This window comes from Myxine glutinosa, chromosome 10, assembly GCF_964187855.1.
Source record: "Myxine glutinosa chromosome 10, kmMyxGlut1.1, whole genome shotgun sequence".
Classification (NCBI taxonomy): domain Eukaryota; kingdom Metazoa; phylum Chordata; class Myxini; order Myxiniformes; family Myxinidae; genus Myxine; species Myxine glutinosa.
The window spans coordinates 26451056-26478728 of record NC_136270.1 but is presented as its reverse complement, the minus strand read 5'-3'; the positions used below and the strand labels follow the sequence as shown (position 1 = coordinate 26478728).

General features: G+C 39.1%; 1 protein-coding gene and 1 long non-coding RNA gene across 3 annotated transcripts in view; one reads left to right on the top strand and one right to left on the bottom strand.

The window, feature by feature from the left end:
* LOC144894014 (EP300-interacting inhibitor of differentiation 3-like) overlaps positions 1–13122 on the bottom strand; it is a 63827-nt gene extending 50705 nt beyond the window's left edge. Inside the window, exons 1-2 of one of the 2 annotated variants that reach the window (XM_078785476.1) lie at positions 12880–13122; positions 4483–4563 (exon numbers count right to left, since the gene is read on the bottom strand). In XM_078785476.1, coding sequence (XP_078641602.1) covers positions 4483–4563; positions 12880–12979 — 181 coding nt within the window. In that variant the 5' untranslated portion in view covers positions 12980–13122. The remainder of the gene's footprint in view (positions 1–4482; positions 4564–12879) is intronic. The other variant, XM_078785477.1, reaches the window with a different exon arrangement.
* A 303-nt stretch (positions 13123–13425) lies between these two features.
* LOC137434308 (uncharacterized) overlaps positions 13426–27673 on the top strand; it is a 30341-nt gene continuing 16093 nt past the window's right edge. The window contains exons 1-2 of the long non-coding RNA XR_013624692.1: positions 13426–13567; positions 13837–14150. This is a non-coding gene — a long non-coding RNA (uncharacterized LOC137434308). The remainder of the gene's footprint in view (positions 13568–13836; positions 14151–27673) is intronic.

Below are 27673 nucleotides of genomic sequence, written 5' to 3'. Positions count from 1 at the left end.
GTTTTTTTTACACTTTGAGAAAGTGGCTCAAATGCTAAAATGGCCTGTGGGGTCCTGGACAATGTTAGTGCAAAGTGTTCTGGTGGGTAAAGCTCAAGATATCTATTCGGCTTTACCGATTGACAAATGTACAGATTATGAGGAAGTGAAGAAAGCCATTCTCAAAGCCTATGAATTGGTCCCTGAAGCTTACCAGCAAAAATTCCAGAATGCCAGGAAGAGAGAGAGTGAGACCCATGTGGAGTTTGCCAGAATGAAGGAAACCATGTTTGATCGGTGGTGTGACTCGAAGGGGATTGGGAAAGACTTCGAACTGTTGCGACAATTGATCTTGGTGGAGGAATTCAAACAGTGTGTCCACGAGGACATTAAAGTACATCTGGAGGAAAAGAAGGTACCAGAGTTGTATGAGGCAGCAACCGTGGCAGATGACTATGCCTTGACACACAGGATGGAGTTCCACAAACCTAACTTCCCGCCTAGAGTTCGCCAGGGGAGTTATGGTACATCTGGTGCGGAGAACGAAGATTCATGGGGGCGGCCCAGAGATGACCATGAGGACACATCTGATACCACGACTTTTAGGGATCAGAAGACTACAGTTCCAAGACAGACTTATCTTCCGGGGGGCTCGAGGCAGACCACGAGTTTTTCCTCCGGGCCTACTTGCGCTTTTTGCAAGAAACCTGGGCATTTGATGTCCCAATGTTACGCCCTGAAAAGGAAAAATCAGGAGCTGAGTCAGACTAGTACAACTCCGAATGCATTGGCAAATGCGAGAAATCGTCCTTGGAGGACAGTGCCTTGTGAAGGTTCCCATGCCAAAGTTACGGCATCACAGAACGACCTTGTTCAAGAGGGTTACAAACCTTTTATTTCAGACGGGTTTGTGTCACTGGATGGAAACCTGACTAACCAAAGACCTGTTAGGGTATTGAGGGACACAGGAGCACATCAATCTTTGATGCTTGAGGGCATTTTGCCATTGTCAGAGAAGACGGCAACTGGTGTTAGTGTTCGTTTACAGGGGGTTGGTGGCTATGTTAAAGCCCCACTTCATGTCATCCATTTGGTGTTAGTGTTCTGGTGTTAGTGTTAGTGTTCGTTTACACCAGTAACACCAGAACACTAACACCAGAACACTAACTAACGCCGGCTGATGAGCCCCGTCCGTGATGGGGACTGGGGCTTGAGACAGTGTCCCACGAACGAGGAATTCCCAGTAAGCGCGAGTCATCAGCTCGCGTTGATTAAGTCCCTGCCCTTTGTACACACCGCCCGTCGCTACTACCGATCGGACGGTTTGGTGAGATCCTCGGATCAGCCCCTGCACGGGCCGTTCTCGGCTCGTGCCGGTGCGCCGAAAAGATGAGCGAACTTGACTGTCTAGAGGAAGTAAAAGTCGTAACAAGTTAACTGGTGTTAGTGTTCGTTTACAGGGGGTTGGTGGCTATGTTAAAGCCCCACTTCATGTCATCCATTTGCAGTCTGATTTGGTGTCAGGACCTGTCACCGTAGGTTTACAAGCCACTCTTCGTGTAGAGGGAGTATCTTTTGTTATCGGGAATGATTTGGCCGGTGGTCAAGTTTCTGGTAACCCGATGTTTGTTAAAAAGCCTAAAAATAACGCCGCGCAGTTAGAGCAGGAGATTCCGGGTATCTTTCCATCCTGTACCGCGACTCGTGCTATGGGAAGGAAGCGCTATGAAGAGAAGAGGAAGGTACTGACGTCACGCTTGGCACAGACGCGTCTTGTCAAGTACCCTGAAAATAAGTGTCAGCACACACGAGTCATGAATGGAGGCAATGTTGGCAAGCTCTTTGTAGGTGGACTGAACTTCAAAACAAGGGAAGATGTTCTGGACTCTGTCTTTGGCAAATATGGACCGCTCTTGGAAGTGCTGCTAATAAAAGACAGGGAGACGCAAAAGTCAAGAGGGTTTGGCTTTGTCACGTTTGAAAACCCAAAGGATGCCAAAGATGCAGAAAAGGATTTGAATGGCAAGGATTTGCATGGTCGGACCATAACAGTAGAGAAGGCAGGCCATGGGCGTCGAGGGGGCTACAGAGGAGGAAAACGTGGAGGTAGTTTCAGGGGTGGCTATGGCTCCCGGGGTGGGAGTAGTAGTTTTGGTGGTGGCCGCAGTCGATATTACTATGGAGGCTCCCAGAGTTACGGCAGCTCCCGAAGGGATGATTATCAGGGTAGTGGACGAGAAGGAGACCGCTATTCACGTGACTACAGCGACAAGCGTTCCAACCATGATTATTATGAAAGTTAGGAAGAGTTGAAGCACTGAATGCTGCGGAGCAGCCGAGCCAAGATTCCCACACGGATTAACCGTGAACTCCACGTTCCTAAAGGCGTCCATGTAGTGAACTTTCCTACACGGATTAACTGTGAACTCCACGTTCCTAAAGGCGTCCATGTAGTGAATACTTCCAGGCCTCACCACCCAACCACCATGAAACCTGGCTCTCAGCTCGGCCTCCCTAAAAAAGTGCTATAGATTTGCTTGACTTTGGATTTTTGATCACACCCCCTTAACCTTCATTCAAAAAATGAAAAATAAAATTAGAGGTTGATGAGATGGAGTTTGGCTTTGCAGGAGTTCAACTTGGAAATTGAGAATGTAAAGGACAGGGACAATGTCGTTGCTGATGCTTTGTCCAGAGTGAGCTAACGTTGGAAATATCTGTAGGTTGTTTGAAGTTTTGCTGCTTTACTTTTGGGAAATATTGATTATTGTTGCTCACGGGAATTGATGATTTGGGGGTGAGTTTACTTTTGTTTGTTGGGAGAGTTTTGCCTTCAAAGAAAGTTTTCACCATGTTCAAACTTTCTTTCTTGAAGGGGGTGGGGGAGGAAGTGTTACGGATTCATCACTTCCGTTGTTGTGGTTTTCATCCACTTGAAACATTTCTGGTTCCATGTATCATTATTATTATTGTGGTTTGAGGGAAATGACGGTTATTGTTGTCAAAAGGTAAAAAGGTTAATGTTTTAAATGAAACCGGAACTGGACGACGACGAAGCGGAAGGGGAAAGAAAAAGGGTGGAACGAGTGAAGTCGGAGAAGAAGCAAGTCGTTTCTTCGTCCTGAGCGAATGTTGGCGAACAACAGTCACTAGCGAACTTTCAGGGTTCCCATGAAAGGGATCCCTATGACAGCGTGGTTAGCACTGTGACGGATTAACCTGCGTGTCAGGTTTTGCTATTGATTCAGGAGAGAATCATCGCAGTGCTGTTGCGCCATGAGACCAGGCCGTCGGCCATTTTGACTCGTGCAGGACTTGTGCTTCGCTCGCGGTTTCGTTTCCTTTCGACAATTCTCACCGCATTCAGACGTCGATCTGGGGCGTGTGTGTGACGTGGCTTTTTGAAGGCTAATTCGTCCATACCCGAGGGTGTGATCTCTCAGTCGCCTGTAGGGCGCCTTTGGATTTCCCAGTCACCTTGAGGGCGCCTTTGTACAGCTTCGGCTGTGTGACTGCCCTTGCCATCCGCATGGGATTCTGGTCTCGATTGGACAGCGTTCTCGCGATCGCTGGAGCAAATCAACTTCGTCTTGAAGCCGGGAATAAGAGACATTGGGGAATGTTCTTGTTACACTCACTTGGAGCACAGTGAGTTGTATATTACAAAACTGATGGTACCATCATAGGACATATTGATTGTACTTTTGAATACTATTGTTGTTGTACTGTTATTCTTGTGTGATCTTAATACAATATTTGTTTGTGAGTAACAATTGGGGTGGCTTCTCCATTGATCTTTGACACACAGAATAACACATTTTTCTGCCGTGACTTCTCTCGAGGCTCGGAGGTACACCGTGACCAGGGGGTCGGGGAGGAGCACGTAACAAAAAAACAAAACAAAAACAAAAACCACCTTTAGAGGCCATTTCCCCCGCAAAGCGGGGGTTGGCCTTTTTCGGGCACCGTGGTTGTTGTTGTTTTTGTTGGTCCCCTTTTTGAAGCAATGTTTTACGGCCGGATGCCCTTCCTACCGCCAACCCTGTTTGTCGCCTTTTACGACACACAGGGAATTACCAGTGAACTGGTACTCAATTAGCCGACCTCGGAAAGATGACAGGCTGAATCAACCCCCCTGGCATTAATTCAGCGATCGACCGGGATTCGAACCCAGGATCCTAGGATCCTAAGCTGGCACCCTAGCCGCTAAGCCAACACCAGGCTGGAGGAGCACGTAACACCTATGTCATAATTAGCAGTAAAAAATTATACAGGTCTAGCTAATCAATTGGTGAAATATGTGTGCCAATCGGACCAACGGTTGCAGAGAACATTTATTTTAAAGTTTTTGGACCTGGAAATAGGAGGCGGGGGAGAGTGGGGGAATAAACTATAGTAATAACAATAGGTATTTCTTTACATTGTATGTGGAGGAAACCTAATAAAAACTTCTTGATTCGGATGCCGATGGAAGTCTGTCTGGTGAGTCGGTGTTCTACAAACCTTTTTCAATGAGGTCCTCAGCTTGTTCCAGAGTAGATGCGAGGACATTGTTTTCTGCTCTCATAATTTCTTCAGGATTGTCTCAAACCACGGTAGTAACAATATTAAATTGGTTAGCAAAGTTTTTAAGCAAATCATTTTCTTGAAATGTCAATGTCTAAATATTGCATGGAATCAGGGTATTAGAAAAACAAAAAACAATTCGCACCTGTGACCGAAGGAAGCACTTCAGTTTGACATTGTAAGCATTGTTATTACTAACATATACGAGTATATATATATATATATATATATATATATATATATATATATATATATATATATATATATATATATATATATATATAAGTTCAAAACACACCTGGTCACAAGTGTGCCGCACTGACCGGGTCCTCAGTCGAGGTCCTCAGCATCATCCCGTTTCGGCCCTTCAACCTCGATACGGTCAGCTAAGGTGGGCCAGCAGGGGCACGTACACATCCACATGCAGCAACTGCATCTGGATGCGTACATACCCCCACCCCCAGCCAGTGCGAACAACAACAACAACAACAACAACACCTCCACATCCAGAATCCACAGCACCAAACAAACATGGTGGAACACTCAAACACCCACCTTTACACCCTTCACCACTCACCAACAAAACACACCAGATCATTCATACACATACATACACACCCATACACACACATACATACAGAACACCAACCAAACAACCACCTACACTTACATCATACACCACTCAACACACAAAAACACACTCATGCAAAAATTAATTCATGCAAAAACACACACCCTCACCCACTCACTCATATACACAAAATAAGAAGTAATAATGGTAACAAAAAAAAAAAAAAAAAAAAAAAAAAAAAAAATACACAACCAACCTACACCGTTCGACGTGCCTCCATAAACTTCCTCCATATCCAAAATGAGCCTTTCAAGGCAACCTGGGCCACCTCGTCACACATCCTCCTTCTTTCTGTCCCACACACTCCCAGCCCAGCAAGAAATGCAGAAAAGGAATTGCCAATATACCCTCTACACCCCACCTCAAATGGCTGACACGAAACGCGCCAACCCTTCTCCCGGCACTCTGCCTCCAGATATATATATATATATATATATATATATATATATATATATATATATATATTGTTACATATTTATGGGAATGTATGTGAATTACTATTCAGGTCTTTGCTTATCAATGTGTAGTCGATTAAGGGTTGTTGTGGTTGGAGGGTCAGGAGCCCTTCTGGAAAAAGAGACCGGAAACGGAAGAAGAAAGACACGAGGTCGAGAGAAGCGACGAGGATTCTTCTTCCTCGCCCCGCTCCGACGAGAGGTGGGATCGATATTGAGCCGTGTGGAAAAGCGGCGTTCCCAATCCCGTCTGGCGAGAGGAGTTACCGGGACGGGTACCTACCCGGTGGACACGTCAAGCTGCCGTGGGGCCGTGCACCGACCCAGCGTCTGGCACCGTTCGCGGCACCGTCTACAAAGACGCGTACGGGTCGCACGTTGGGGCCTAACACGCGTGGCAAGCGGCGTGTGGCTTTTGCCTGCTTTACAGTACCCGCTTCGCGTGGCCAGGAGGGGGCTGCAGCCATGGTTCCCGGTACGATACCTGCCCGGTGGAAAAACGTCCACCCAGGGTTCGTTCAACCGCCCGAGTGCGGCGAAGCCGACCATCATCTTGGTCAGGAGGGGCCCAGAGACATTGTGAGGGACAGAGACCAAAGGGGGTCGTGAGTACAAAAGGGGACACACGTATGTAAGATGGCCATCTTAATCATCTAGGGGATTGATTGTTGAGTGTGAATTGTGGATGGTGGATTGCTCGGGGAATATATCCTTGATTGTATCATTGAAATTGTATGGTATCATTACCATTGAAATATATCATTGAAAATCAGTTTTCTCTTGGGTGGAATTCATAGGGATTGCGTTGCGAAAGCGCATATATAATACCACTTTCTGGCGAAGTTCCTCTCACGGTCCGGGGGTCACCGAGACCAGGTAGTCACCGAGGGGACCACGTAACAATATATATATATATATATATATATATATATATATATATATATATATATATATATATATATATATATATATATATATATACATATATACTGTATATATATATATATATATATATATATATATATAAATAAATAAAGTTACATACATATATATACACATACATAAAGTGCCTCTAGAAAGTCCACACCCCCTTTCAAAATTTTCACCTTTTGTTGTCTGATTTGGATTCAGTTAACAAAGGATTCTAGCCTGGAATTAAATTGCATTAAATCAGACCTTTCCCACCTTTATTTGCACATCGTATCCCGCAACTTGCAAGTGAAAAACTAATTGTACAAATTTCAGAAAATTATTTAGAAATACAAAACTATAATATCTTGGTTTGATAAGTGCCAACCCCCTTATAATAGCAATTGTAAGTTAGCTTGGGGGTAACCAATCACCTTCAAAATCATGATTATCATTAGGTGGGAGGCGTGGGAATTTGTGATGGCGCATCATCGACTTCACTCTAGTTCGTTTTGGGGTTACCTTTGCATTTTGTATAAAACCACCTTTAGAGGCCATTTTTCCCCGCAAGCGGGGGTTGGCCTTTTTCGGGGACCGTGGTTGTTGTTGTTTTTTGGTCCCCTTTTTGAAGCAATGTTTTACGGCAGGATGCCCTTCCTGCCGCCAACCCTTTTTGTCACCTTTTTACGACAAACAGGGAATTACCAGCGAACTGGTACTCAATTTGCCGACCTCGGAAGGATGACAGGCTGAGTCAACCCCCCTGGCGTTATACACTAGAAAAATATACACTAGAAATATACACTAGAATTTTGTATACACTGGAATATAAGACCTATCGCTTCGCTGATGGGAATACCAATCTTTGTGTAATTGTGAAAAAAAAACAGATTTTGTTAATGGAGAAAAATAAATTTGTATTGGGAAATGTATTTGTATTTTGGAGAAAAATAATGTAAATGAGTATGATTTGGCTTCGTGGATTTGGAATCAACGTGGTGGATAAAACATCTTTGTAGGGAGAGGGATACGTGGTTATGTTTACTTCCTGAGAGTGGTTTCATTGAAATCCAATCTCAAGTTAACAAAGGATTCTTGGGCGACTCTTCTCTCCGTGCAGAGATAACCAACTTTGGATCGTGGAGATAAAAAAATATATATACTGTATATTTTTTGAATGAAAAACATTCCTGGGAGTTACCCGAATCCACGGTAGTTGGATTTATTGAAATCTGTTAATCCGTTCTCACGTTATAACATGACAGACAGACAGACAAACACGGCTACCTTTTATAATATAGACTAGAATATAAGACCTGTCGCTTTGCTGACAGAAATACCAATCGTTGCTGCGATGGCTAATATATGGGAGAAGAAAAAAAAAAAAGGATTCTTGGGAGATCCTGCTCTCCGTGCAGGGATAACCAACGTCGAATGTTGGCATTCGCAGTTTTGACACTCGTGTCCATGTAGCCATAAAAATAAAAAAATTCAACAATTTTTGGGGATCACAAACATTCCGGGGAGTAACCAAATCAACCGTAGTTGGATTTATTGAAATCTGTTCTCAAGTTATAACACAACAAACAGACAAACAGACAGACACGGCTCTTTTTATAATATGTGCTAAATATATGTGCTAATATGCATATGTGCTAATATGTGCTAATATAATAAAAAGACACGGCTCTTTTTATATGTGCTACTAATAATATTGTTGCGGTGGACGGAGCGAAATCCCATTCCCGGTACCAACACGTTACGGTGCTCGGACAGGAATCCCGCTACTGAACACCGAACCCTCCGGCGGTACACTAATTTAGATGGCCGAGCGAAAACCGTTGGTAACCACCAGAGTGATGGTAATGTCGTTACGGCCAATCTTTACTCTGGGTACGAACAATGGCGGATCAATGGAGGAAAAGACATTCACGGACAGAGAGAAAAGGAAAACGTTTTAACAATTTGATTTATTTACAGATATTTACAATGTAATTATTTAAATAGGAAAGAAAAAGGGGCGAGAAGCAGGAACTTAGCTTATTCTACGCCTTATTACGATTACTACAAATAAACACCACATGGGCCCAGCACACTTTCACGGGGGAAGGGAAGGGGAATGAACAAACAAACGTAGGAAACCTGATAGCACAAAGACTACAATGCTCTGGATACCTCCCAGCACGGCAGAGTGAGGTCGATCATCATCACGGATTTGGGCAGGTAAGGTCGTGCACACGTGCACCAAAAGACAGTCCGGCAGCCAGTGGAGAACAATGAACACGTGCAAAACGAGCAAGTTCAAGGCCTCTTTTCCGTGTCCACGTGCAGCGAGAGGGAGCAGGGAGAGTCCGGCCAAGAGAGCAATCACGTGCAAAGGCTGAGTGAACCCGGCAGAGAGAGACATGCCCAGAGTCGAATAATCTTGCAGACACGTGGTGAGTGGGCCGAGGGAGAATGGCCAGAGCGAGCGAATGCACGTGTGCCGAGTCACAAAGTCCACGCCCAAGAGAGTGCAAAAACGTGTTCAATCCCTTTGTTCACCCTCGTCGAGGGAGGGGGGAATCTTGTAGGTGTCCTTGCTCCCTATTGGTGGAGCTCATTACTCCACCCCACAAGTTCCCCCAAAATGATTCAGGACCTGATTGGTGGGTTTCTGAGCCTGGACACCATGGTGTGCCTTTGAGCCAGGTGCGTTGACTGGCAAATTATCCCTTATGAGTGGAGGACCTGTCCTTCCTTTCCCCAACGCATAAAGACATAATAACCCGAAATAAGGGAAAAGGACTAAGTTAATGGTCTGCTATGAAATAACTATTCTAAGGGACCTGTATGGTGGTTGCCATTACTTTTTAGTGGTTTCCCAAAACCGCAACAATATGCATCCTGTCTAACCATATAGAGGTATAAGAGTTACTTATTCTTTCCTGTCCTTTCTCTAAAAGGGCCGAAGCTATAAGAAGGATTTCCGAAAACAGGATTTCTGTGATTTGTTGCTTGTATCAGAAGCGTGACCACCATTTTCACGACACTAGTAGATGCCCCGAAATGCCCCTATGAACTACTATCTCATATACAAGCTGAGTCAGGACCATTTGGAACTGTGTTTTTTTTTTTCCTGCCCCGAGAGCATGTGAGGAACTTTAATAACAACATGACTGCTCGTTAGTTTCAAGGTGCGTATAAGCATCGCCTGATGAGACGCAATGTGAAGAATGGCACCGGCAGTTACCTGCTGAAAGACGACTGCCATTCTTCACACATTGTTGGACACAACAGTAGATGACGATCAGGTACAGATGTTGATGACAATAAATGGTAGCTGACGATGACATACTGGTGAAGACGGCATCATCCTGCTACACCACGATTAAACTGCTCCGTCTTTGCAAACGAGCTACAGAAGCTCTTATTGGGACACGTGTTGCAAAACAGATGCCAAATTTGATTGTGGTTCGGAATGATCAGTGACTGCGTGTATTATATGCCAGTGTTATGGACTTTCACAAACTTGCTGGGATATGAAACATTCCTATTGACATTTGTAATTCTTTTCAAAATCAGGATTTGATTGTTTACTCCGAGCCATTAACGCAGGATAACTTTGTGTCTTGATTTCCAGTTGATTAGTTGCCTGGGCATTTTAATTAAGTTTGTGAGCCACTAACAATGGAACAAAAGGGTTTTATTTGTGTTTTCTTGTGAAATATTAATCCTTAATGTGAGCACGTTTGCTTTCTATTTGATCTGTCGCTCTTTTCTCTCTCACTCCATTCTTTTGGGTTTTTTTTAAATCAACATCTTGTTGATAGTTACCCAATCCCAACAAGCACATATCATTCATAGATAAACTCTGTGTGTGTGTGTGTGTGTGTGTGTGTGTGTGTGTGTGTGTGTGTGTGTGTGTGTGTGTGTGTGTGTGTGCGCGCGCTTGTCTGTCTGCACTCACGTGCATCTATCTGCGTGTACCCGCCTGTGTGCGTGCGTCTGTGTGTGCGTGTGTCTGTCTGTGCTCGTCGGTGTGTGTGAGCGAGTCTGCGTGTGTGTGTGTGTGTGTGTGTGTGTCTGTGCGTTCATCTGTGTGCATGAGTGTGTCTGCCTGCGTGTGGGTGTATGTGTGTGCGCATCTGTCTGTGCCCGCGCGTGTCTATCTGTGTGCACCTGCCTGTGTGCATGCGTCTGTCTGCACTCGTATGTGTGTGTGAGCGAGTCTTCCAGCGTGCGTCTGTCTGTGTTCGCGTGCGTCTATCTGCATGTACCTATCTGTGTGTGCGCGTATGCGCGCGTGTGTGTGTGTGTGTGTGTGTGTGTGTGTGTGTGTGTGTGTGCTTGTCTGTCTGCACTCGCGAGCATCTATCTGCATGTACCTGCCTGTGTGTGTGCGTCTGTGTGTGTGCATGAGTGTGTCTGCGTGTGTGTGTGTGTGTGTGTGTGTGTGTGTGTGTGTGTGTGTGTGTGTGTATGTCCGTGTGTCTGTCTGCGCTTGAGCGTGTCTATCTGCGTGCACCTGCCTGTGTGCGTGCGTATGTGTGTGAATGAGTATGTCTGCCTGCATGTATGTATATGTGTGTCTGTGTGTGTGCGTCTGTCTGCGCTCGTCTGTGTGTGTGTGTGCGTCTGTCTGCGTTCACGCGCGTCTGTCTGTGAGACGTGCGTGTTAGCTACCTCCGATATTGCGTGCATACACCAACAAATGAACAAACATGGTGGACAATGGCTTCAAAAATGAGCATCCTCTCCTTTCCAGTTAATATAGAGATCAGTGGTTCGTACATATACATCAAGACATTCCCTCACGGTCCCCCTGTGCTGTCTTTCCCTCGTGGTCCCCCTGTGCTATCTTTCCCTCGCGGTCCCCCTGTGCTGTCTTTCCCTCACGGTCCTCCTGTGCTGTCTTTCCCTCGTGGTCCCCCTGTGCTGTCTTTCCCTCGTGGTCCCCCTGTGCTGTCTTTCCCTCGTGGTCCCCCTGTGCTGTCTTTCCCTCGCGGTCCCCCTGTGCTGTCTTTCCCTCATGGTCCCCCTGTGCTTTCTTTCCCTCGTGGTCCCCCTGTGCTGTCTTTCCCTCGCGGTCCCCCTGTGCTGTCTTTCCCTCACGGTCCCCCTGTGCTGTCTTTCCCTCACGGTTCCCCTGTGCTGTCTTTCCCTCACGGTCCCCCTGTGCTGTCTTTCCCTCACGGTCCCCCTGTGCTGTCTTTCCCTCGCGGTCCCCCTGTGCTGTCTTTCCCTCGCGGTCCCCCTGTGCTGTCTTTCCCTCGTGGTCCCCCTGTGCTCTTTCCCTCGCGGTCCCCCTGTGCTGTATTTCCCTCGCGGTCCCCCAGTGCTGTCTTTCCCTCGCGGTCCCCCTGTGCTGTCTTTCCCTCGCGGTCCCCCAGTGCTGTCTGTCCCTCGCGGTCCCCCTGTGCTGTCTTTCCCTCGCGGTCCCCCTGTGCTGTCTTTCCCTCGCGGTCCCCCTGTGCTGTCTTTCCCTCGCGGTCCCCCTGTGCTGTCTTTCCCTCGCGGTTGTCCTGTGCTGTCTTTCCCTCGCGGTTGTCCTGTGCCGTCTTTCCCTCGCGGTTGTCAGCTCTTTCACGAGCCTCGATTGAGTATATAAAAAATAAATAAAAAAAATATAAAAAAAAACTTGATGGGAACCGGGTTCAAGTATTAATGCAACTGTACATTTTATTTCCACATTAGATTAACTAGGGCGTGCCCGCACGTACGTGCTTGCCCGTACGTGCGTGCAAAAAAACATGCGTGCAAACAACAACAAAAAAAAACTTTGAAACCACGTAGCAGTAACGACCACAGAACCCCCCCCTCTATTTACATGAAATGGTTTGGTCCATTCGCAAAGCCAAAGCGAACGGCTTGCGAGTACGGTGAAACCACGTGGCAGTAACGACCACAGAACCCCCCCCCCCTCTATTTACATGAAATGGTTTGGTCCATTCGCAAAGCCAAAGCGAACGGCTTGCGAGTACGGTGACCATACCTTGGGAACCACTTGTCCGATTAATTTCAAACCTTGAAAAGGCACATCCTCGGGTCCCCAGCAATATACCTGGCAAGTTTCAAGTATATCGGACCGGTAGTTGTCGAGAAACAGCGGTCGCATACAGACACACACACAGAGATTACTGGAATTATAGATAGATTAACATTAACGATAAACGACATCATTAACGATAACGACATTAACGATAACGACAATTAACGATAAACGACAACGATTAACGCAAGGACATTAACGAATGCTTTCACGTCTGTCTTCAGAAAGATTTGTACACATGAGCAATGTCGCCTTGCTTTACACTCTATAGTATAGCGTTGGGACTGTCCCTCGTCTCTGGTGATTACCTTTGATTTGGTCCATGAGAGTACGGTATTGTTGCCGAATCTCTCGACGCCTTTGTTCCTCTTCATAATTTCTGTCGTCTCCATTCACTCTTCCTGCCATGATGGAAGTTATTTTTGCTGATGTGCGGTGAAAAGGAACGGATCACCTCAACAATCTGCCACACTTATGCGCATCCCATAAAAAACAACAACAAGTACAGATGACATCACGTGTTCCGTTCTGGCGCGACTCCGTTGACTGACATTTGTCAGAATTTTATTATATTCTTGTATATTTTGTGTATAATTATTTTGTGAAACAGATATATCGTCCTATATAAATTTCACTTCAAAGGGATGAACAAAATAACAGCAAGTGGAAAAAAACTGGAACCAGCTTCACTCGATAAATCACAGCTACACACCCGAAAGCAAATGTACCACGAAATTTCAATGGGATCTTACTGCGTCCTTGGACGAATGTCGCACTAAATTGCCAAGAGAACTAGAAAGAGCAATCAGAGATTGCAGACCGTCACCAGGATAAATATATTTTGTGTGGTGTTTGTATGGTATGGGTGTGGGGACATCCAAAAATACGTAACGTTTGAGGTTTGAGGATGCATGTCCAAACGTTACAGAGAGTTACAGAGGTGGGGTTCCAGCGCCATTTCATAACGCTATCAACAGTTATATTTTTGCCTTCACAGTAAGTACAAATGTGCCTTATTTATACTTATAGATTGTCCGCCGCACAGAGCAGAGCAAAACTCCCGCGTTTTTAACATCACTTCCGTCAATTCCGTGTTATTTATTTATTTTGTCCACTTGCATTTTGAGATACTTTCTACTTTACCATTTGAGCTTTTGTCATCAAATTTTTAACAAACCTTTATTATGAGAAAATGGAGAACACTAATTAATCAATTTGAATTTCGTTAAAAAATCAAATAAAAAAACTGTTTTCGTCATGTTTAGAAACCGTAAGAAGAAGAGGAGGTAAATGGAAGGAGCAGAAGAAGAAGAAAAGGACGGACGATGAAGAAAAATACGAAGAGGAAGAGGAATAAAGAAACAGAAAAAGAGATGAGGAAGAAGAGGATGATGATTAAGGTGTGGAAAGTTAGAGTACAAAGCTATGCGGACGCCCTAGCTGTAGTAAGTTCAGGAATCTCCTTCAATCAAGTGGTTTATTAAAGACAATACCAAGCTCTCACAGACCACACGACCATCATGACGAGCCGCCATCAACCACCGAAGCCACGCCCCTACACGTCACTACGCACTACGCAGTACGTATTACCAAACACGACATAAGCAATTTTTTTCTCTCTCTGTAGATTTCCCCAATTATATGGCCACAAAGTTACCACATTTAAAATGACTACAAAGGAAATAAATAGGCGACATACACGGTGAGAACCCTTTGATTGTTTGTTTATCGGTCAGACGAATTACCCAAATGTACCCAAATTTAAGTGAATTTACCCAAACGAGCAACGGTACCCGCCCTAAGGGCGGGGCTTCAATTAGGAAGCCGAAATGAAAAGGCAAAATATCAGAAATTGAAGGCAGAAATTTTTTCTTTTAAACAATTCATATAAACATCCGTCAAATCATATCACATGTAAATCATCAAAATCAAAACAGTATCTTCAGAATTTCAATAAAAGCCACATCACTGTTCATATCGGTAAGTACTAGTACCCGACTACAAAGCCGCAATGAGCCGGCGAAGCCAAAGCCTCTTGCCACTATTTTACCCATCACTATGGCATCAGTAGGTTAGGTAGTTGGTAGTAGGTAGGTGTAGTAGGTACCGTACCTAGTTCAAAATGACACCATTTGCATTCTGGATGAGATTAAAATTTATAAAATTTCCTTCTTGATTAATTCGGTGATTTCCGTCTCAACTTCGGATATTTCCGGCCTTGAAAAACTATGCCCTACGGCCGCGAGATTTCTAAAAAATAATTCTTCGTCAATTTTAGAATATTTGACGCTGTTTTCAGCGTCCGAAACGCGGTAAAAAGCTTTTTTGAAATATTTTTTCAAATGCTCGAATCTCATTGGTTCCGGTAATTGGTGAAAATTTTCGTTGAATATAACCAGGGCCCGTGCGGGCCCGGGGAACGAGGTTGGTCTTAAAGTATTTTAATTACTAATTAGAGGTGCATAAGATTGTGAATCAAAAAAAGACGGGTGAAATAAACTCCTATTGAACTTTTTCGCAATTTTTTTATGCATACTTCCGCATCCGGAAGATGGCGGCCCCCATGGAGTGATTTGGTTTTTGAAATATTTTTTCAAATGCTCGAATCTCATTGGTTCCGGTGTTTGGTGACGATTTTCGTTGAAGATAACCAGGCCCGTGCGGGCCGAGGTTGGTCTTAAAGTATTTTAATTACAAATTAGAGGTGCATAAGATGGTGAATCAAAAAACAGATGGGTGAAACAAACTCCTATTGAACTTTTTCAATTTGTTATGCATACTTCCGCATCCGGAAGATGGCGGCCTCCATTGAGCGATTTGGTGCGTCAAAGCTTCGAAATTCTCAAGGGATCCAGCAAAATCTGGCTTTTCAACATAATACCTACGCGTTCATTCACAACACCGGCTTCGCCGGCTACTAGTACCCGACTGCAAAGCCGCAATGAGCCGGCGAAGCCAAAGCCTCTTGCCGCTATTTTACCCATCACTATGGCATCAGTAGGTTACGTAGTTGGTAGTAGGTAGGTGTAGTAGGTACCGTCGGTGTAGTAGGTGTAGTAGGTGTAGTAGGTACCATTTGCATTCTGGATGAGATCAAAATTGATAAAATTTACTTCTTGATTAATTCGGTGAATTCCGTCTCAACTTCGGATATTTCCGGCCGTGAAAAACTATCCCCTACAGCCGCGAGATTTCTAAAAAATAATTCTTCGTCTATTTTAGAATATTTGGAGCCGTTTTCAGCGTCCGAAATGCGTAATAAGCTTTAAAAATATATTTTTCAAATGCTCGAATCTCATTGGTTCCGGTGTTTGGTGACGATTTTCGTTGAAGATAACGAGGTTGGTCTTAACGTATTTTAATTACACATTAGAGGTGCATTAGATTGTGAATCAAACAACGACGGGTGAAACAAACTCCTATTGAACTTTTTCGCAATTGTTTTATGCAAACTTCCGCATCCGGTCAATGGCGGCCTACATTGCGTGATTTGGTTTTAGAAATATTTTTTCAAATGCTCGAATCTCATTGGTTCCGGTGTTTGGTGACGCCTTTCGTTGAAGATAACCAGGCCCGTGCGGGCCGAGGTTGGTCTTAAAGTATTTTAATTATAAATTAGAGGTGCATAAGATTGTGAATCAAACAACGACGGGTGAAAGAAACTCCTATTGAACGTTTTTCAATTTGTTATGCATACTTCCGCATCCGCAAGATGGCGGCCTCCATTGCGAGTAGTGTAATAATGTTGCTTCTGGGACACCTCCGTTTAACATGGGAAATCCCTATCTAATGTCATTTACCCCCTTGTCTTTTTCAAAAATCATAAACACCTCTATTTCTCCCACCCTCATCTTTATGAACCTTTTGTCTGTAGTACCTATCCTTAATGTTGTTCATTAGACCACTCAAACACTACAAATATTTGTTTTCTCTTATAGACCTATCATCCTTCTTCTACATATCATCTGGCAGATTAATCTTTGACCCACTCAAACATTGACCCATTCACTTCCATATTAATTCTTTCCCTCCCTCATTGCCCCTAAAGACCTCTATTTCTCTCACCCTGTTCTTTACGAACCTTCTAACCTTTTGACATGTTATCCTTATTCATTAGACCACTTAAACACCTGTGATCCTTCTGACCTTATGAACCTTTTACTCTTAATATCATCTGGTGAATATAACCCACTCAAACAACGACCCTACAAATATTTGTTTATGTGTGGGAAATAATTTAATTCTCCTACAACTCTCCTCACCGTCTAATACATTAACAAAAAATATGTTTGAGTTTGGTTCTTTATTAAGATATTTTAACTGAGCTAAGATAAAATGGTAAACCTCCCTCAATGTTCTTATTTGAGCGCCTCCAGTGCCACATACCATTTTTAAATTAAAGTATATATTTTCCTGACAACCATCAAAGTTTTCCGTCCACTCAAAAATATTTCCATCTTTTTTACCCAATTCACCGGTATTTAAATTAATTCTCTTATTTGTTTTGTGAACTTTTTTACCAGTTGCCTTTTCAATTATACCTATTTGATATTTTTCACATTCATTATGTTTTCCATTTATATACCAAGGTTGATTACACCTCCACTCTTTAGTCTGGTTGATACTTGGTTCTATCATTTATATAATAGTAAAAAAGGCGGCGGTAGCCCGTTAAAATCCCCAACCCCCCCCCCCCCCCTTTTTAACTTATCACTTATATATATCTTATCACTTATATATATCTTATCACTTATGTATATCTTATCACTTATATATATCTTATCACTTATATATAACTTATCACTTATATACTTATATAACCATAAGGGAGACTATCAATTCCATTTTCTAAAATAAACCTCTTATCATCAAAAGCCCCCAATGCTTTCTTATTTATCTCTTCTGAATATAATTGATGTTTATAACTTCTTATTCCATTAATCTTTCTAAACTCTTCTTTCTTTGTTGTTAAACAGTTATAATAATCCTTAAAGTTTATTGTTTCTTTAATAACATTTTTCTTTACACCTTTTAACTTCTTATCAGTCTTTTCAACGTTATTCACAATGTATTTATAAGCATAAGCCTTTGACCTCAATCCCACAAATTCACTCATAACATTTCCTCCTAATTCATCCTTGAACTTTCCAATCACCTTTTTATTTTTAGAAGAGAACAACTCACTCTCTGGACTGTAATTACTCGTGTCATAGATATTAATGTCTCTTTTCATGTCTGAATAAACATCGTTGGTATTAATTTTCAAAATAAAACTATCTGTATCCATATAAAGTAGATTAACATCATTTTGATATTTCTTCCTCAAGTTATTATAAAAGTAATCATACATTAATGACTTTGATAAATCAAGAATTGTTGTTCCAATATAAATAGGTTTGTTCATTTCAATACTCTCTTTAATCAAATGGATCGCACAAAAGTTCTCAGTAAAGACCTCAGCTCGAGTAAAACTCGGTCTATTAATTAATTTTGATGCTTGTTCCCAAGATGTTGATAGTCTGATATTTTGTCTTTTCCTCACATTCTCCATAGTCTTACCAAAGACCGCATTATTCATTAATTTATAAAAGTCTTTCTCAAAATCTGTTTTTGACTCTGTTCTTCTTTGTGTATTAAAATCAATGTACCCCTTTAACCAATGACTTTGATTGAACTTTAGAACCCTATGGATCTTCTCTACTCTTAGACCTTTTGATAAATATTGTCGCAAATTTCTTTGGTGTAGAACATAATTTTTCTTGTTATATAATGTAGTAAGTAATTTTTCTGTTGATTCACCTATATCAAACGATCGTTGATAATCACTCAACCATTCTTTCTTTGGACTTTCTTTCTCACAAGCAAATGGGAGATCTTTGTGTAGGTTATGGAGTTCCTCTGGATATTTTAAATCAATTTCAAAATAATAACCAACTTTTTCTTCATCCAATTCTTTTTGTGTAGAGATACATACATCTTGTAAAACGTTTTTGTAGTCTTTTTCCTTTACCCATCTAAGTTTTCCATAAGGAAGAGCCTGAGACATTGCCCAGCCATACAGGTTGTTCGCGTCATAGTACATCAAGTAAGAACTCTCTTTCGTTGGATCATAATTTGGAAGATATTTGTTATTTGCTTTTGCGTATCTACTCGAGCAGACTTGTGAAATTCCACCTCTTTTTGCCTTTTCAATCATCAAAAGCATATCAACATCGATTATCAAATCCAAATCTTGTTTTGTCATTTTCAACATCGCACTCCAGGCCAATCCAGGTGCTGTGTAGTAGTGAGCAGGATCCAATCCATATCCAGTGCGACAAACAGATCTAAAGGCTTCAAATACATCGGCCAATAAAAGCACATCAGTTTTGAGATACAAATCGTGATACTCGCCAAGATTCTTGATGTTATATTTTTCCCAAACATTTTGTGCGTGTACATAATCTTTATCAGATATATGACTATTATTTAATTTGTTATAGAAATTTTCTTTTGAAGGAAGTTGTGTTTCATTGAATCTCTCAAATGAGTCCATATAGTCATAGGGGTAAATTCCCTTTTGTGTTAGAAAATCTTTATCTAAAAAATACTCTGAAAGACATGGAAACTCTTTTAGATTTTGAACCAAGTTAACCAATGGACTTGCCATGAATTTAAATGTATCAAGAAATCTGATATGAGTAATAGGAGATGTGTGAATTGTTTTTGTGAATGAAATGTATTTCTGATCCGTGTTTGGAATTGCTGAGATACTTCCAGAAGTCTTTGAGAGTTCCTTGATAAATAGATGTGTATCATAATGAGCGTTGTTATGAAGAAAGACAGGAATGAAAGAGGGGAGTTGATAATTAATATTACAACTTTGATGAGCCGGACCTCTATATTTACCAGTGAGATGACAATGGTCTCTAACCTTTAGACCTTTACCAATTTTCTCCTCACAAATATGACAGACATTGTTTTTTATAAATTCCCTTTTTTCTTTACTTGTTAAGGACATTGGTTTATTGGTTTCTCTCATTATCTTGGTTAATCGAACACAGTCTTTTTCTAGTCGTTTCACAAACTCCTCTGGGGTATTTGAGCCTCTATACATCTCTAACTTGTTATATTTATCACCAACGGATGATTTGATATAATAACAAAAACCACAAGGAGTATGTTTTTGATATTTATTTGTGTATGATTCTTTTGGATCTTGAGAAGCAGTATCAATTTTTTCTAAAATACTTTCAAAATCAGCATATATAACAAATGGATGTTTGATCTTTTTATTTTCATCTTTGAATGTGATCTTTGAGCCTTCTTTAGGCATATTGATTACCGTTGATTTATGTTCGCCACAATAATTTGAATGTTTATCTAATCTTTCTTGTGAATTGAAGAAGTTAAGACAACGCAAACAAATATATATTTTATTTGTTCTCTTACAGACTTGTGGTTTTATTAATTTAGCAATATCTTTGATGTATGTATAATGTGAATTTTCGTCTGAATTAAAATATAGAAGATTAATATGAGTTTGTTTACAATTGTCAGAAAGCTTTAAAACCTGAATGTTGTTTGTTTCTGTTAGACCATAAACATTAACTGATAAATTATTCATCTTTTCAAATTTAGGAATATCATTTAAAGTCATCGGAAACTTTAGATCTTTCGTATTTAATGTATTCTCATATTTTTTATAATGAGATACTCTTTCATCATGAAAATGTGGAGGATGTAAGTGTGCTAAAATAGACCAGAGAAAACATTTATTGTCTTTATTTTTGATATTGATAACTGCTTTTCTATTTTTGATAACACTGGGTAAATCAATGTAAGAAGAAGCTTTTAGAGGATCTGATTTAAGAATATGAATGTCTATGTAAATAATTTTTCCTATATTGAATCCACTTCCTACGATTGAATTATCCACATCTTGCTCTTGTTTAATAAGTTCATCATAGACTCCTGATGTTTTAAAATCTTGATATGAAGATATAAAGTGTGGCTCAGTTCTCATGTATGGTGCATCTATAACTCCTTCATCCTTTGTCATTTCTAATTTTACTCCCATATAAAATTTAAGTGGTTTCATTTCCTTTAGTGTTTTTTCAATCAACGTTTGAACAGCAGGTTTAACTATTTCTACAGCATCAACTATAGACTCTGGTTCAGGAGGTTTGAAGTTAAAGACTCTTATTTTAATATGTCCTTTGAATGCTCCATCAGAGTTTTTAGTTGTGATAAAATTTGATAAATGTAGATTTGTTTTAAGATGTATTTTGAAGCCTTTCTTGAGGATATTTTTATTACATGTAGAACAGTGTTTTGTTTCAGGTGGAAGAGGGGAAAGTTTGTTTAAAATGTTGTATGTATGTTTTGCGGTGAGAATATGTTGTTTATAATATTTTACTTCCTTCTCGCAAGTATCACAATAAACCATATTTATAGCGTGAGAAAACGTGGTGTTTTATATATATCACTGTGCTTAAAATAAAACACTTTTGAGCTTTACAGCTCCGTTTTATATATATCGCTGTGCTTAAACTAAAACACTTTTTCACTCAGAATCATCTAAGTCATAACTATCACATGAATACTCAGAATCATACTCAGAGTCATCAATAAAGCTACTCTCATAACTATCATTTGAGCACAAACTATTAGTATCATAACTATCATCTGTGTTCAATGAAATACTATCATCACCATCGTCCAAGTTCAATGAAATACTATCATCACTATCGTCCGAGCTCAATGAAATAGTAAAATCTTCACTGCTGTATTGACTCATATTTAATTAGCAAGAAAAATATTCCCATCAATATCTATATACTTTCTTTCATTAACAGATTCAATCTCTACAATTTTTATATCAAAAGTTATCTTTAAATAATCTCTAACTATCATAGAACGAAATGACATTTCACCAGAAATATTAACATCATTCATTTTACTTAGATCTACACCCTTTGGATTATTAAAGAAAATACAAATGTCTCCTCTAGAATTATTAATGGTCTTATCATTCTTTTTCAAAGTATCGTGGTCAATCACTTTTTCAAGCTTTGAATAAATTGCCAGGAGTAGAGGAGAAACTTTTGTTAGATTTACTTTAATGGATGTCTTTCCAGGTATAGTTAGAGCTCTTCCTTTAAATGAAATAGAGGGGCTCATGTTATTTTCCATAACTGGTTTTACCCAAAAATTTCCATATTTATCTTTGTTCAATTTAACATCTTTGACATATTTTTCTATATCTTCCACCGAAGTAGAGATTGATTGAAATTTGTCTTTTGTGCTTTGAAACATTGTATTTATTAATGAATAAACTTGCGTTTAGTTTAAGTAAAAATTTACCACATAAATATGATAAGTTCTGAAGGATATTTAGAATTTCCAGACTCTCCATATGATAAATTAGAGAATTGTCCGGCTTGTGATAGAGTGGGGCTTAATGATGAGGATTCATATAAACAATGTTTATTCTGTGATTATATTCTAATTAATGATAATAAGAAATATAAAAAAACATATAACTCTTTTAAATTAGAACCAAAAATGAATTACTTTACAAGATTAATAAGAGAGATGAATGTTAAGCATTATGGTGATAATACACCATTTCTTACAAGGAAAGAGACTCTTTGTATTGAGGAAATGTATAAGGGTTTAATGATATTTATTATTCAAAATAATTTTAATGGAAATGTTAATACAAGATACTACATAAATAAAATAATGAATTATTTTGAAATTAAACCCGAACTCAGGATAAAATATAGAGTTTCTAAAATAGCTCAAAAAAAGTTGGATGACTTGTTTTCCAAATATATAAATGAATGATTTTTTACCCGTTTGGGAAAATAAGATAAAATTTAATAACCATAAAAACATTCCAAATTCATTGAGATGTCTAATAGTTGGTTCAAGCGGATGTGGGAAAACCTGTTTACTTTTAAAGATGCTCCTTGGTCCTAATTTTTTAGATTATGATAATTTAATAATTTTTACAAAGTCAAGTTTTCAACCCGAGTATCAACTACTCTCACAGGGTTTTAATGCAGGTCTTAAAAAGGAAGACATTATCGGTTTATTTAAACTTCAAAACAAACTGAATGATTATAATATTGAAGATATAATACAATTATTTTGTGATACACAGAAATCAAAATCGAAACCCATAACTTGTATTCTCAGTGATAATACGGATGATATACCTTCACCTCAAGATTTAGATAAATCAAAAAAGAACCTCGTCATCTTTGATGATTGTGTTAATGAGAGAAACCAAACAGTAATGGATAGCTACTATACAAGAGGGAGACATTCTTCTTGTAATTGTATATATCTTAGTCAATCATATTTTCAACTCCCTCGACGCTCAATAAGAAACAATGCCAATACTTTTATTTTATTTAAGTTAAATTCAATAGATGTAAATAATTTTTGGAGAGATAATTGCTCTACGTTATGTAGTAAAAAAGAATTTGAAAATTATATGAAACACACGATTGGAAAATATAAATATATTGTTGTGAAACAAGATGAGATACTAAATGATATTTTTCAATAAATAAATACAGAAAATGAATACCGAAGAAAGAGAAAGAAAGTTTAAGGAACATCAACAATTAGTTTCAAAAGTTGTTAAACAACAGGAAGAGATAAAGAAGAAACGGAGACAGAAACTAACTGGTGAAGAAGCCTTTGAAAGAAAACAAGAGAAATTCTTTAAACCACTTTTGAAAACTCAACACTCACCTACAGTTCCCACGGTAGAATTTACTCCGAAAAAACTTCAAATGCTCAAAGATTTTAGTCAGATAACAAAACAAGAACTTGGTGAATTAGAATATGATGACGAGGGATTATTTCGGAAACTTGAGGAGGTAAATCAACCCCCTAATTATGTTGTGGAAGCTCTTCAAAACAATGAATATTCGGCGGGTTCAAAAACCAGAGCAGGTCTCATTCCAACAGAAGAACCAGCAGTGTTTCATCTTGTGGAAGAAAAGGTATTGATATTTAATGATGAATTGATGTTCTTGAGTTCTACTCAACCAAATGTTAAATTAACTCCAAGATTAATGTTTCTTCTAACAAACCCCGGATTCAGCGGTTCAAAATATTTTGAGGAACCACTTGATATGGAAAGAGAGGAAGATAGGGTATATATTGAGTTGCTAAATGCACTTGATTATGGAGTTTCTGTTGCTGGTAAAAGTAAGAAGAATGAGAAGGAGAAACATATTATTGATGCTTTAAGTAAGCTTGGTTCGGGTGTTAGTTTTCTTCCAAATGACCCATCACAATTAGTTAATAGGCTATTATTGTTGTTAGGTAGTAAGAAGGCTGGAAACAACAATTGTTTTAATGAATCCTCAGCCATTTTAGATCAGTTGATGAACATGAAAATAATTAATAAATGTCAATACAAAGATATTTTATTAGATATTAAATAAGATGAGAAGCACAATTCTTAGTTTTAATTTCACAACGAGCGATTACACAGCTTCATTCCCTTACCCACTACAACTTGACCCCCTTACCTCATATGAGGCATCTTTGTTGTCAATGGAAACTTACAATACCCTTTTTAATATCACAGAGAAAAACAACAAGTTTAGTTATAATCCAGGAAGTGGATATAAAACTATAACCGTTTCACCTGGAGCTTACGAGATTTCTCAAATATCTTCAGAAGTCTCTCGCCTTATGAAAGAAAAAGGTGATGAACCAAAAAATATTGTAATAGATATTCAAAAACACACTTCAAAATCAACTATTAAACTTAAAAATAATTATAAAGTTGATTTCACGATTGAAAATTCGTTTAGAGAGCTATTGGGTTTCTCTTCAAAAAAGATTGAAAATAACGGGACGTTTTACAGTGATAATGTTATCCAAATATCCTCTGGTATAAATTCAGTATTAATTCATTGTGATTTGATTGATGGTGCTTATAACGATGGAATAAGAACAAATACAATATTTTCATTCAGTGCATACTCAACCCCGATTGGTTATAAATTTAATATGGAACCAAAAAATCTTGTCTATTTACCTGTGTCAGGAAAAACCATATACAGAGTAAGTTTTAGGATAACCGACCAAGATAATCGTATGATATCCTTTAATGATGAAATTATATCCATCAGAATTCACCTACGTGAAGTTTTTCAATAAATAAATAATGGTTATTGTGAGAAAACACGAGTTGGGAAAATATAAAATAATTACAGGGGAGGGCATGTTCCTTTCACCAGACTATACAAGGTATGTGGGTAGAGGATACTATAAACCTAAGAGACAACGAGGTGTAGGTCATCAATTTCGAAATAAAGGAGATGGGATAATTGATACTCTAATGGGTATTGGTTCAACCATCCTTAAACATAAAGACCTAATTGATTCAACTGCTTCTGCCGTGGGCTCCGTTGCGGGTGCTATAAAGAGTATAAAAGATGCTCAAAAGGAGTCTCATAAATTACAAGCAATCAAAGAAATAAAAAAAGGTAAAACTCAACTATCTTCACAAGAACGACAAAAAATCATTAAAATACTTGGGTCAGGGTTTCAACAATTTTAATGCTATATAAATACAAGTATGGAAGCGATTGATAGTATCTATGATTTGGATGATACGATTATCATTTCAAACTCCACTAAAAAGGAAGACTATTTTAAGGTAAATGCTATAACAGGAACAGACTGGAATTCAAACGGAACAAAAAGTTTTGAAATAAATAATCAACAAACTTACTTGAATATAGCTGATAGTTTCTTGCTGTGTAAATTTAAATTCACTAAGGCTGCGAATAATACTAATGCTACACTCGTAAATGATTTCTTCTGGAAAATGTTTGACAGTGTCCGCCTGTATATTGGAACACAAGAGGTTGAAGCGGTTGATTATGTCTCTGCTACATCTGAAATGATGAAATTTACACTATATTCGTTTAGTGATAGAATGGGTAAGGGAGCTGTTGAAGGTTTTATTCCTGATATGTCAACGGGTACAAACGCAGACCCTGGTTATAGTCAAAGGAAGTCAATGTATAATGATGAAACAAAAGCAGTGAATAGTTTTACCGTAGCAGTACCTCTTAAAGGTATATTTGGATTTTGCGATTATGATAAAGTTTTGTATGGTCTTAAAATTAGATTTCAACTACAAAGGAATGATAATGTAAATAGGTTGCTTTTTGGGGATGAAAATGCTTTTGGAGACAACAATAAATTTGTTATTAATGATTTGTGTTGGTATATCAGTGAATATACTCCTAATCTTAAAACGGAAGAGATGTTAAATAGAAGACTTAACTCAAAGAAACCGCTAAATGTATCATACCTTAAAAGAAGATGTCAACACGTTAAACTGGAACACACTACCTACACTTGGAATTTGGGTGTTCTTCAAGGAAAGCCACGATACCTCTGGCTCATTTTTAAAAAACCAGATGGAGAGGACGGTACTAATAAGAATAATGCGCTGAGTGATAATGCTAAGGTGAAACAACTTCGGGTTTCTCTTGATGGCACATTTTATCCGCGAGATAGATTGGAAATTGATTGGGAAAAAAATGATTATGCGGAAGCCTACAAGTCCTACCAAAAGGTGTGTGAAAGTAATGGTAATAATGATCCTATTTTGGATATGGTTGCGTTTCAAAAACTTTATACAATCTACGCAATTGACCTGAGTTCTCAAAAGGAAACTATAAAGTCTAATCGAGTGGATACTTCTCTATACATTGAAAGAGGGGAGAGTGAAGAGGTTAATGCATATTGTTTGCTTTTGGAGGAAACAGAATTACAGATTAATACAGATAATGGTGTTATGATTAATATCACATAGGTTTTTTCTCATAAATAAATGGTTGGGGTATATGTTAATCAAATCAATCTTAATAAATTAACATCTTGTATTCAAAATCAAAAGCCTTGTATTATTAATGTTAATACAATTCAAAGAAAAGGAGCTGTAAGAATTGATGTTTTACTCACACACACACAAGTAAAAACACTAAATGATGTTGGATCACTTAAAATTAAAATGACGAAACCTATGTTAAAGAAATATTCAATAGACGAGTCAAGAGGAGGATTTCTCCCATTTCTAATTCCTTTATTTGCTGGTTTAAGTGCGGCGGGAGCATTGACTGGTGGTATTTCAGCAGCGGTAAAAACTGCTAACGAAAGGAAGGCACAACTAAAAGCTCAAAAAGAATTGGAAAGACATAACAAGGAGTTGGAGAAACAAATTAGTGGAAGTGGTGTAATTGTAGATTTTGCTCAAAAACTTGAAAGTCTACCTGATAAAGCTAGATTGTTGGTTGGAGATATGCTTTCCTCTATCGCTCAAGCGGGTGTTAAACTAACTAAACGGGGTAATGGATTGTATCTTTCTCATAAATAAATGGATAAATGGTTTAAACAATTTGGAAAGAATACAACGTCAAATATAGAACTAGCTAAGTATTGTAAAACACTAAAAATTGATAATGTGGTTATTTGTATGAGAGATGAATTAATACATATAAATAAGAATACAAAGAATATTATTATGAATTTAGACACACAGAATGGTTCTCATTGGGTTTGTATTCATAATAGTCAGGATAAATATTATTTTGATAGTTATGGTATGCCACCACCTGTTGAAGTAATACAATTCTTACAGAATGGTGTTTATCAAACATTTCAAGTTCAAGAAATTAATTCTAAATGTTGTGGTCAATTATGTTTATATGTATTATTTCAACTCAACAATAATGAAAATTTTTATGATATCATTTTTAATCTAATATAAATGACTTATGTTGGAAAAGATGGTTCTATCTTTGGAAAATCCTCTCAGGATATTGATTTATCAAATTATTATACAAAGGCACAGGCTGAACGACAAAAATATAGTGTAAGTAAAAATATTAATATGAAGAATACTTATAAATTAATCAATTATCCAAACCCTACAGATGCGAATGACTTAATTAGATTAAGTGATTTATCACAATATATATTTTTAAAGAAAACAGCACGTTTTGTGAAACAAGTAAAATTTACAACCACAACACCTGGTTATACTGACCATACACCTTTCCTCATTGAATT